The 12,481-nt window shown below is 43.6% G+C and overlaps 1 protein-coding gene across 40 annotated transcripts in view; it reads left to right on the forward strand.

Moving 5' to 3' along the window:
• Positions 1 to 3,670: 3,670 nt before the first annotated feature.
• LOC133350540 (calcium/calmodulin-dependent protein kinase type II delta chain) overlaps positions 3,671 to 12,481 on the forward strand; it is a 70,325-nt gene continuing 61,514 nt past the window's right edge. For 8 of the 40 annotated variants that reach the window (XM_061564920.1, XM_061564922.1, XM_061564949.1 and 5 more), the window contains exons 1-2: positions 3,672 to 3,915; positions 6,382 to 6,476. In XM_061564920.1, coding sequence (XP_061420904.1) covers positions 3,854 to 3,915; positions 6,382 to 6,476 — 157 coding nt within the window. In that variant the 5' untranslated portion in view covers positions 3,672 to 3,853. Of the gene's footprint in view, positions 3,916 to 6,381; positions 6,477 to 12,481 lie in introns of all 40 variants that reach the window. The other 32 variants (XM_061564929.1, XM_061564954.1, XM_061564925.1 and 29 more) reach the window with 9 other exon arrangements.

Genomic DNA, 12,481 nt, shown 5'->3' on the forward strand with positions numbered 1-12,481 from the left:
GGTCCGCTGCTCGGGTAAGAAAACAAACCGTGTGCCCGGAATAAATATTTGGTTCCGGAACAAAAAATTGCAGTTGTCACACAAGGGGGCTTTCCTGGCCCAGTGCTTTACTGATCAAATGTTTCACCTTGGGCGCAATTGAAGAGTGCCATCGAATATTTGAAAGAATATAAACAGACAACAGGCCAAGTTCAATAAGTGACATTTACACATGCAATAAACAACGTGATCCTTCTGTGAGTGCATCATTTCTGCAGTTCAGCATTGGGTTGACACAGCAAACTCTGGACGGGTTCGTTATTCAGTGCCTCATCAGCAGTCAGATTTAATTAGACCGGAGTATTATCTGCTTGTTCTGCGACTGATATTCTCCACAACGCCTCTGATTGTTGCGTACGGTGTGAAAGAAGTTCAACATAAGTTAAACTTTTGATTTAAAGCTTTCGTGACTGCAGGGATTCATATTCTTGGTTCTTTCGGTAAAGTCACGTAGAAGGGAAATAATAAAATAATAAAAATAAAACAATTAAATTATCACGACGTTTCGACTGCAACACAAGCAATCATCATCAGGTGTGAAATTCACAGCAAGAAAATTAAAAAAAAAATCTTACTGTGGATTTCACACCTGATGATGATTGCTTGTGTTGCAGTCGAAACGTCGTGAGAATTGTATTGTTTAATATTTTATTTTATTATTTCCCTTCTACGTGACTTTACCGAAAGAACCAAGAATATACATGAAAATATTTAAGCAAAACATTTTAAATACCCTCGCCTTGTATGTGTGGTTGCTACACCTACATTTCGCACGGTTGGCTAGGTACGGTGCGAAAGAAGTTCAACAAACAAACACACGTGTGGACGTGTGCGGTGGACAGCGTGACGTTCCAGTTGGGAACGAGCGCATGGCCGTGATGGATTTCGCCCAAGTAAACCACGCGCTTCAGTTGCCAACCACGCCCGTTTAATTATCCAGTAAGGCGATAAATATATCGATTCGAGGATTAATGCGTATTTTAATATCACGCGTTTTTTAATCGACGTTTTTCCATTCGTATACACACGTCATTAGTTCACTATACCCATCCAAACCCCTATGGTAAAACAACACGGATTGAAATCGCGATCCTGACTTACAAAGAGGGCAGATCGTTACTTTACAAGAACATAGTTTACCTTTTTGGTTTAATTTAAATTCGCGGAGTTGTTTGGGGGGATGTCATCCGTGGCTGGCAATCGAAACCAGATCATCGGGTTCAGAGAATGGGGCGTTAATCACTGCGCCACTGCTCTATTTGCTGTACTTTTTGTTTGTTTAGCTTTTGTGGCGCTCGTGACGAATGCCACTCTTGCAAATGAGACCATCCTGGTCCCTTCAGTTCTCACGTGGTTAAGCAAAAGAATGCTTGAAAGTTGAACGTGTGACATGTTTATGCAGTATGTTTGTGTTTCTTCTGCACCTCTGTTGTGTATGCTGATTCCTATTTCATTGTTTTGTCTCCGCCTGCGTTTTTGTGCTTTTTGAAAACAAAATATTTCGCTTGTCATTTTGGTGCCGCTCTTACCAACGAGGTTCATCCCACGACGTTTCGATTGCAACACAAGCAATCATCGTCGTGAGAATGTTGTTTTATTTTTATTATTTTATTATTTCCCTTCTACGTGACTCTACCGAAAGAACCAAGAATATGAATCCCTGCAGTCACGAAAGCTTTAAATCGAAATTAGAGGTTCATCCCGTCCTCTTTCAGTTCTCACCCGCTTCAACAAATGCAACTTGAACCTAAACCCGCTTATATAGTAAATTATGTCTAAAATGAAAAGCGCTATATACATGTAATTATTATAATAACATGCCCACCACCAGGTACACCAATGAGAGCATCTTGACTGGCTGCAGCACCACCTTGTAGGGTAACTGCACTGAACGGGACGGGCAGAGCCTTCAGAGGGCGATGCGGTCCGCCCAGCGGGTCACAGGTGGCGTGCTGCCATGGCCTTTTCATCAGGAAACAATCCAAGAGGAAGCCCGGCCACATCAGCATTGCGGATACCACCAACCGCTTTAGGGACAGCGTCTATCCCCAGGCCATCCGGATGCTCAGCTGAACAAAGCCCCGCGCAATATTTGCCCAAGCCCCACCCCCCCTACCTCCATTCACACCCCTTCTCCCCACCGACTGCACAATACATTGACCAAACAAGAACATTTTGCATATCAAGATCATGAAAAAGCTCACCCGCAGGGGACCCTATTCCTGCTATACACATGTCACTGTTATCATCTGCACGGCGATTTTATTTAGTTTTGAATATTTTTTTATATATTTTTTAAAAATAGTTGCTGCTGTTTACATTGTTGTTCATTTGCACAAGCTGAGAGAGAGACAGCGACACGGGAACAAATAATCTCATGCATGGGTATGTGATCAATAAAGCTGGACCCGATGACCGAAACCACCTGCACGCACCTCGTGGCACGTCACTCAGGACGTGGACCCCCGACCTCCCAGAGGCGGGGGCCCGCTCCTCAGTGTGGCCACGCCTTTCTCTATGACGTCACAACATTTCCCCGCCGCCCCTTCCCCGTTCGCTTGGTCACGTCCTACTTCTGACTGACGTCACGCCCTTCAGCCCCCCGCCCCCACCCACCGAGTGACTCCATGCGCGCAACCGGTCCCCCGCCCAGCGCGCGCCTCGGTCACCGAGTGACGTCACGCCCGCTGACCACGCCCCTAAACTGTGACCACGCCCTTTTGTGTGACGTCAGGAGCATCGACCCCCCCCCCCCTGCACGCAATCGGCGAGGGGTCGCGGCTCCTTGTCAAGCGACGGCCGCTGTCGTTTTATTATTTATTTATTTTATCATCATCACTGTTCTCCTTACCCTTTTTAAAATCGTATTTATCGTTATAATCGTAATGACTGCTTATTTTATAATCGCTTTTACAATTGATAGTGATGATTCATATTAATTACGGTTACTATTAATAATACATGTGCATTTGTAATTCTGAGGCGGCAGCGCGAACCACGTCGTAGACTACATTTTTTTGATGTGTGTTTTTTAAAACCAATTAAACAAATATTGATAACATTATAAACTGATACGTTATTTGGCGAGACGTGCTTGGGGTGGGGGGTGTGGGATAGAGATTTAAATTTTTAGAGCGTCGTGTGAGGGAGAAAGGCGGCGATATCAGAGCGGAGAGCGCGGGGAGCAGGAGTGAGAAATATAAAGGGGAGGGGGGAGGGGGAGTGAGGGGGGAGGGAGAGAGGGGGAGTGAGGGGGAGAGTTAAGGGAGAGAGAGCGGGGAGGGGGGGAGAGAGCGGGGAGGGGGGGGGGGGAGGGAGAGTTAAGGGAGAGAGGGGGGGAGGGAGAGTTAAGGGAGAGAGAGGGGGAGGGGGGGAGAGAGCGGAGGGAGGGGAGAGCGCGGAGAGAGGGGGGGAAAGAGAGGGAGGGGGGGAAAGAGAGGGAGAGGGGAGATAGAGGGGGTGGGAGGGGAGAAGGGGGAGGGAGCGCGAAGAGAGAGGGAGGAGAGGGGGAGGGAGAGGGAGAGCGGGGAGAGAGGAGGGGGAGTGTTAAAGGAGAGCGCCAGAAGCGATACCAGATATCGGCAGAGAGAGAGAGAGGGCGTGGGTGAGCTACAGCGAACGAGAGAGAGAGAGAGAGCAAAGGGGGAGAGTTAAGATCGCCAGCGAGCGGACGGGATAGGAGGAGGGGAGACAGGAAAGAGAAGGGGAGCGCTAAGGGAGAGCTAAAGGGGAGAGCTAAGGGGAGAGCTAAGGGAGAGAGAGGAAGAAGGGAGCGGAGAAGGGAGCGCGACAGAGCCTTGCGCACACAGCAAACATGGCGACGACGATATGCACCCGCTTCACGGACGAGTATCAGCTGTACGAGGAGCTGGGCAAGTGAGTAAAACCACGACAGTGACAGCCTCTTTGTGTGTCGCTTGTTGAGTGTGTTGTGCGCTATCGTTAACGACGATTGCCGGTGCATTTGATGAGAATTTTGCGCGTACATCGGCGGTGGGTCGTGGTGCTCCAATGGGTTGCAATGGTCGCTGCTGCTGCTGCGGCTGTCATCATCCGCGAATCTAATGTGTCGGTGATGTCCATTCCACGTATACATTGTACACAGATTTAGTAACTTGTCGTCAAAGCTACGTCCGATGCTGATGCATGACCGCGTGTTGTGTGTTGGCCTTAATAGGTGCTCGCTGACAGCAGTTGTCATGACACCCTTCTTGAGTTCGTGTGGGGGGTGATCGTGTGTGTGTGTGGCAATGTACGTCCTTTGTGTCTTTGCTTTAATACACAAACACGCTGCTAATGTCTTCGTTGGGGGATAGCTTCATCCGCTGGGCGTGCCGTGGGTTTTCGCCTGCCTCGCCGCCATTTCTGCGATATAAATAAAATAAAAATAACGAATAATTCGGTGATGACAATGATAATGATACAAACGCGACATTGTCATCATCATTCCACCACCGTGACCACCACCCGCACGGTCATCATTGTCATCGCCACCTTCTCTTCACCTCCGCCTGCGTCTCTATTTGGTCTCTCGTTTCCATCTCCAGCTCTTCCTTCTCTTTCCACGGCCAAATCGCCTCTTCCACATCTTCTCCTCTTCCATATCTTCTCTCTAACACCATGACGCCATCTGCTCAGCATCGCCATCTCTTTTCCAATGCGTTAATCGCCTCGTCTCTCCATGCGCCGCTCCATTTCCTTACTGTCGTCTACTTCATATCTCCCTCCTCCGGACGTGTGTGAGGGCCTCGTCTTAACATTCGTGACTTTTGGTCTGTTCTTCTGATCTCCAGCTGTCGTTACCCCTCTTTTCGTTTACATCTCCACGTCCTGTGTCCCCCTCCCATCACCCTCTCGTCTTGTGTATGCTCCCATCTCACACTCCGTTTTCCAAACCTGTTTTTAACCAAATCACTGAATGAAGCCGATCTCAGAAGCTCATAATGATAAATCCTGGTTAGTACCTGGATAGGAGACTCGCTTGGTAAATGCCATGTGTTTTAGGCTTGGGCTTTGAGGTATCTAAGAGATGGCAGTACATCAGAATGTGTAATCTATCTGCATGACATGCGAGTGTTCGTCCCTTGTATGCGTGGTGGTTTTTCTCTGGGTACTCCAGGTTTCTCCTCGCTACTCTCATCGGTCTCGTCCTCATCTCCAGTTCTCGTCATGCCGATTCAATTCACGTCGTTCGCCCTCACTTTTCCTCCCCATCGCCTCCTTTCCTCCATACGATATCTTCAGTCTTTTCATCCCCCCCCCACTACCCTTAGCCTCCTCATATCCAGCTTTTGTTTCCTCTTTTCAATTTACATCTTCCTCTCCATCACCTCTCATCTCGCGTTTGCACTATCTTTAACTCGTGTTCACTATCCTCAGCCTGCTTCTCATCCACCAGCTTAATTTTTCTCTCCACACTATCGCCTCCTGTCATTCTCTATTCCCTCTCATCATATCCCATTGCTGGCTGCCTTTCCCCTTCCACAGTGCCTCGCGCTATCTTCCTGAGCGTCCTATTTGTGCCAGTCTTCCCGCGTGTGATGTTTTGTCAGCCTGCTTGTCAATGTGCCCATCAGTTCTGCATGTTAGAGTTGTCCGTCATCCAGCTAGACCTGTGTCCACCTGTCGTATCAGCTTGTCATCCTGTCCGCATGTCCCCTTGTTTGTTTTTTTATCTTCGAGGCTTGTCATCATGACCTGTCAGCTTCGTTTTCCTGTTAATTTCATCCACGTGTCAATCCGTCTGCATTTGTGTCTATTTGCCTCCGTTTTCCAAACCTGTTTTTAACCAAATCACTCTGAATGAACCCCATCTCAGAAGCTCATAATGATAAATCCTGATTAGTACGTGGATAGGAGACTCGCTTGGTAAATGCCATGTGTTTTAGGCTTAGGCTTTGAGCTATCTAAGAGATGGCAGTACATCAGAATTTTTAATCTATCTGCATGACATGCGAGTGTTTTTCCCTTGTATGCGTGGTGGTTTTTCTCTGGGTACTCCAGTTTCTTTACACATGCTTTTCAACCAACATCTTAATTCTTAAACTCAGAATTAATAATGTAACGTGCTGCTGGTCAATATTGTAATAGTACAATATATGTAACTTTAGTATTTCATATGCCCAACAACCCCGAGTGGAATACGCCCAGGAGGACCTGAAAAGGAGTCTTGAGACTCATTGATACGTCCTTGTTAAGTTAATGACTGGCTGCCTTGAGTTCTGTTTGCCTCACTTCTGTCTGCACCTATGCACTTTTGGTTCCTATAACAGCCAGTCATGATGACATTAATAGTGGTTTTGGTGATGATGATCGGAGCTGGCCTGTCTTTGCTGTCCACAGGGGAGCCTTCTCGGTGGTCCGCAGGTGTGTGAAGGTGAGCACTGGGCAAGAGTTTGCAGCCAAGATCATCAACACCAAGAAGCTGTCTGCCCGAGGTATGACTACACAGGTTCACACCTATTTAGTCTGTGCGTGTGCCATCTCCGTGTGATTGTTTATGTGTGTGCAGGTAGTGCTTGCCCCCAGGGTTTATAAGACTATAGACGTAGGATCTGTGTGCATGTGTGTTTGTCTGCATCTGTGCGTAATCTGTATATGTGGAGCGGTGACGCAGTGGTTGTTGCGCTGCGTTATAAACCCAGCCACCTAAGTTTGATTCCTATCCATGGCCAGCATTGATGTAAATTACATAATTGTTACTGGTCCCCCTGAGAGCAACTCAGCCTTGTGCCTAGTGTGGTGTATGAACATCAGTACCTGGGAGACAAAGGCAGCCAGGTATGGTGGCCCAAACACCCCCCTGGTCTTAATAGGTGGTTGCTATCTCATTTCTCCCAACAGCCTGGAAGGTTACTGGGTGAGGGTCTTTATCTATGTGTCTTAATCTATGTATCTGTGTGTGTCTGTATCTGGTATGCTCATGTGTCTCTGCATGTCTGCAAGGTTTGGCAGTTCTGTAAGGTCCCCAGAAAGACTGCCTGTCTTCTTTAGTGGGTGACAGTGATTCAGGGCAGTCTTTCCTGGGGGATTTAACCCATGACATTTCATGGACATTTTCTGATGTATATACCCAGTATATGTGTTCACCTGTTCATAATGATACATGAATGAATGTATATATGAACACATCTGTGTCTGAGAGAAACTTGCATTGCATTTAAAATCGAAAGTTGACACGTAGGCCATAATGCCTGGCTTGCTTGTACCAGCACTGCATGTCCATATTCTCGAGCCTGCATACGCTCATCCATGCGTGTGTTCATGGGTATGTGTTGCTGCCGATAAGCCGAAGGCTCGTGTCTTCGCAAATGCCAAAGTGAAACGTCACGTCACAAATAACGTCACTACAAGGCAAGGTGTCATGTTTCTGTTAATGCCTGTGTGTGGTTAATGAAAATTATAGGACCCTGTTCTTCCTTAGCTTTTAGAGGTCGATTGGAGATGTTTCTGTGTTGACTCCAGTGCTTGCAGCTGTCATGCCAGAGCATCTTCAATGAATGGCTTTTAAAGGAGTGTGCAAATTAGAATTTGTGTGCATTGCCCTTGTTAACCTCAAATTTATTATGGCAATGATTCAAATGTGTGCGCAAAGCAGCAATAGCCACACATACGGACACAGTGTTAAAGTTCCACAGTGACATGTTGCAGACCCTTGTCATGTGACATTTAGAGCCATAATATACAGACGTGAATAGCGTCACTTGCTTTCTTTTTTTTAAAGACAGTATAATAAAATACTGAATTACGTAAGGCCCGTTTTGTTACAAAGGCATTGAAAACGTTCCGTGAAGATGTAGAGGCTTTGTGGTATTTTCAAACTTGCTCGAGCTGCCCAGAGAGGCGGTCATGGGGTTCGAGGGCTTTTGGTATTCTGTGTACGTCGCAGTCTGTATAACAACATCACGGAATAAGAATAAGCTATGCCCTCGTGTAATGCATGCGCTTCCACCAAACGTAACCCCTCCCTTCAAGCCCCTTCCCTGCTGGAGCAGTGCAGCTGTCGCAGTGACTTTCCCGTTCACACTTTGCACCCGTTTTGTTCTCTACATGCACACTTAATGGTGCGGTTATTACCATTTATAAAGATTTGGCAATGCAAAACATTGTTCTGCGACCCCTGCACATCTCGTAATGAATATGATAACATGCATTTATTTTATTTCCATAAGATTTGTGGCCACATCCAAATGTACGCTGCAGATAGTACTTGTCAAATTGTTACAGGGCGCAAATGTTTGTGCTTTAAGTTTATATTAAATATTATTGAAACTGATATGTAGACGGCTTCATGATAGTGATACAGCATAAATAAGCATTTTATTTTGGTATTTGATTATATTTTTTGTATGAGCAGATTTTTTTTTTAAAACCCTGAATAGCACATTGTGCATATACACCAAATATTCTGAGGCACAGCAGATTCAAAATCTTGTTTATCACGTACTGCAATAGGAACGTTTGGACATATTTAGAATTGTAATGATAGTTAAAAATGAACACCAAATAAATAATGTTCCAGAATAATGTTTTCTCATTCAACCAATATAAAATAATGCGGTGTTCAGAATTATTCCGAATCCAACTGCATTGCAGAGCCAGAAAAAAACACGTGGAATGCACGGAGTTCATTTCTCAACCTGTTGTTACAAGTGGAGGCCGCAAATGATGCCGTAGTGGCACATGTGTACTGTGTTCCAAAATAGATTGTGTGTAAATTTTAAGCGGTGAACTGTGTTTAAAAAGGAAATCGATATTCCAGAAAGTAAAAGCCAAAGACGGATTAGCGTGTTTGGAGCCGAACTGTTACATTGAAGGTACAGTTTTTGTTAATTTAGCCATTCGTATTTAAGATGTATTTTGTTATTCAAAAAGCCATTAGTATACCACATTCTTTTTGAGGTGGTATGGTTTTGCTTTATTCGCTTTGAAAGCACTTATCACTTGTATACTTACTGCTCCCATGAATGTCTCCAAGGAACTGGTAACATGGAAGCACTTGAAGAAAAATATCTGCCCTGAGGGTAGCTATTATTTGCATTATGGACGATTTGCCTGATATTGCTGTCTGTTTTTTTAGTGAAACAAATGTTTGCGCATTTCTTGTAATAAAATCATTGTTTGCTGAACATTAATGCAAGGTATTTTCATATTATCAAACAAAAAACATGGGTATTTAATGCATTACACATGCTTTTTCCTCGCCATATCTGGTTTTGTGCGAAATATTGAAGCAGAATAGGCCCACAGTGTTTTAAACAATGGAGTATTCACCCAACATTTGATACATGTATAAGAATACAAAATATACTTGGGTTGCCAATCCTGTTGCAGTTTCATGAATTCTTGGCTCTCAATGTCAGGTTCCTTTGCATCAATGGAGTGGAAAAACAACACCACCCATTATGTGATTACACCTTTCCTCTGCTTCTGTTTAATTTGAGCAGTCCTGGCTGATTATGGTAAATCCGTGCGTAAATCCCAACGTAAATCTCCTCGGTGGTGAGTGATGGGGAGCATCTATGGTGGCTGAATGCTAAGTAGGATTCTGCTCTGCAGCACACATAATGAGAGAACCAAAGTAATGCATGCAGGGTCATAAGTGGGGGGTTCAAAGTTCACGTCCTAAGAGGTTACCTCTCGGATGCTTCACGCAGGCAGCTTAAATTACACCTCGACAAGGAATGTGCCACTGCTAATCTGTTCTCAGTCTAAATTGGAAGTTGGTCAACCAAACCACGGTTGTGAATTACACGGTGTGGTTGTTTTTTACATTTTCTTCAGTATATCCGCATACTATTCATACCATACTGCCACCCAATTGGTTTCCATAATTGTGGTGTTTGGAAAAATCTGTTTTTATTATATGGTGGGCAAACATACGAGTGAAACAACCTACTGTAAAAGTGTTGCTCCAACATAATGTTGAGCTTAATGAATCTCTTGCCGTTTGTTAGCCATGGTCAGGGATTGAACTCGTTCTCTGATTCATAGCGCAGTGCGCAAACCAGTGGAGCACAATTCTTGTCCCTGGAGTGTTAGTGTACGATAAATATTATATTATTAATGCAGTAATTCCTGTCTATTATATCTCTGCTGTAGAAAATATAGTTACAAAAATAGTGTTTCTGCAATAATTATCTTTGTCCAGCCTCTACATATTCGTGTGATATATGTTACGTATAAAAAGGTTATGAGAAATTAGTGATTGTTCTCAGTAAAAGTAGTTTTTACCAGCTACAAGTTAATTATTTGTTTCTGTGATATTTGCTGTGCAAGGCTAGGAGAGCCATATTTATAGGTATACATCAAGAAACAAAAGTAGTTTTGAAATGATGAACACCATGTATTTATTGCAGCACATTATTGGATCGTCTGCAACTGGCCGTAAAGCATGAAACATATTGATGTCACAAGCAAATGATGAGGCACAGGAGTCAATAGCCAAGAAGATTAATGCAATTAATAACTTTTTGAAATGTCTGGCCAAGAAAATTGAGCAAGCAGCTACTTATAATTGGTAATATTAGAATTGTTTTCACAATGCGATTACTGAAGCCGAGTACATTTGTGTACTTGATCTATCCAACTATAATGTCTATAATAAAATGAAAATAAATCTGGTTGATTCAATTGATGGCCGTACAAGAAAAGAACACGCAATAATCGTGTTCACTGTAGAACATTCATTTAAATCTATGCGAATGTAATCTGTCATTAGCAGCCAAACGCAAGCAGCTGAGCACAGCCTGACTTGCATCGTATGCAGTCTTGTTTGGACCATCAAATGCCTTCCTCATGAAAAATTATATAGTCTGTAATGGGCAGTAAATCTGGCTCATAATGTGGTTTTCTTGAAATGCAGTTGGGTCCTTTGTGTGTCATTACTGTGTCTGAGAAACAGCTCTGGTTAATTATGTATGCGATAATCACGGGAGGGTATGGGTTAGGACTCCCAGTGTCTGCAAGTCACCCACGGTTTCATGTAGAGCCACTACACCCCAAAATGACAAATACAACGGCGGGAGCACACTGACGCAGTGCGTTTGGATGTTTCCTTAAAAGCAGTAGGCGAGAAGTTTGTGCCCTCCGAGGGATGGATTTCTCTGCAGCGAGTGAGGATTGCTGCGACATAGGTTTTGAAGGGAAGGGTTGGATCTGTCATCCTTGGATTCACGATAAGAAAAAAGTGTATTCGCATTGTGTTAAGCAGTGAACTGTAAATAAATAATTGGGCTCCAGTTTTTTGGTGTTTTTTTTTTATCCCAGTTATATAATTTACGATATAGGTATGCATATCATGCATTTTCATACCAAAGTATAATCAATTTCTATACAATCAAATCACGGCGCATATTGTGAAGCATGCGTTGTGAAAGTAATAATTGATTAAACATTACATGTCTAGAAGCTACTGGGTCTAATCAACTTTAAACACATAGTATGATCAATTAGCATGACAGGACACTTTCTTCATGTAATGGTCTCCATTTGGAAGAATAATATTGTTTTGCAATTGTATGTGATTTTTTTTTTCAAAATGTAGTTGAGATGGGTTTCAAATGTGGTGCTAATTAATGCAGTGTGCTTGCCATTATTGTATTGTCATGCTGTATGCAGTGCACCATGGCAAACGTATCACATTACATGGGGAACATGTGCACTGTGACCATGCCCATTGTGAAGTTAAATATTTACTATCATTTTGGCATATCCACAAGGTATTTACTCTTCAACTGTAAATGTTCTGAAATAAGGTGTTTCACACAGGGGCTTAAAAGTTTATCTTCTTAGAATCCAATGTTCAACTCGCATCCATCATTAAGTGGGATAGGTGGGTGAGTTTGTTTTTATGATAGGGTATATAGGGACCTTTTTATTATTTCCTGACGTAAACAAATGTCAGAGCAAAACTCAGGATTGTTCACCGACCTGATGATAACCACGTCGGGCCAGCAGCAAATTTAACTGCAACTTGAGTGGAAACCGACAGTTTAGTCCAGTAGTTTCAGGGCAGGCATTTCAATCGCCAGCTCACCTTAAGACTATTTCAGCAGATTACTTTTACTCACATGGTCCATAAGCTTAGGGTACGTAATGATTTAATAATGCATCGAACCACTTGTGTTATCATGATTATCCTATTGATATCTTCTTGGTTCTTTCGGTAAAGTCACGTAGAAGGGAAGTAATAAAATAATAAAAATAAAACATAATAAAATAAAATAATTCTCACGACGTTTCGGCTACAACGCAAGCAGCCGTCTTCAGGTGAAGAATGAGACAGTGTCTCATTCTTCACCTGAAGACGGCTGCTTGAAACGTCGTGAGAATTATTTTATTTTATTATGTTTTATTTTTATTATTTTATTACTTCCCTTCGACATGACTTTACCGAAAGAACCAAGAAGATGAATCCCTGCAGTCACGAAAGCTTTAAATC

Source organism: Lethenteron reissneri, chromosome 34 (genome assembly GCF_015708825.2).
Source record: "Lethenteron reissneri isolate LAM-NWPU_2019-01 chromosome 34, ASM1570882v1, whole genome shotgun sequence".
Taxonomy (NCBI): domain Eukaryota; kingdom Metazoa; phylum Chordata; class Hyperoartia; order Petromyzontiformes; family Petromyzontidae; genus Lethenteron; species Lethenteron reissneri.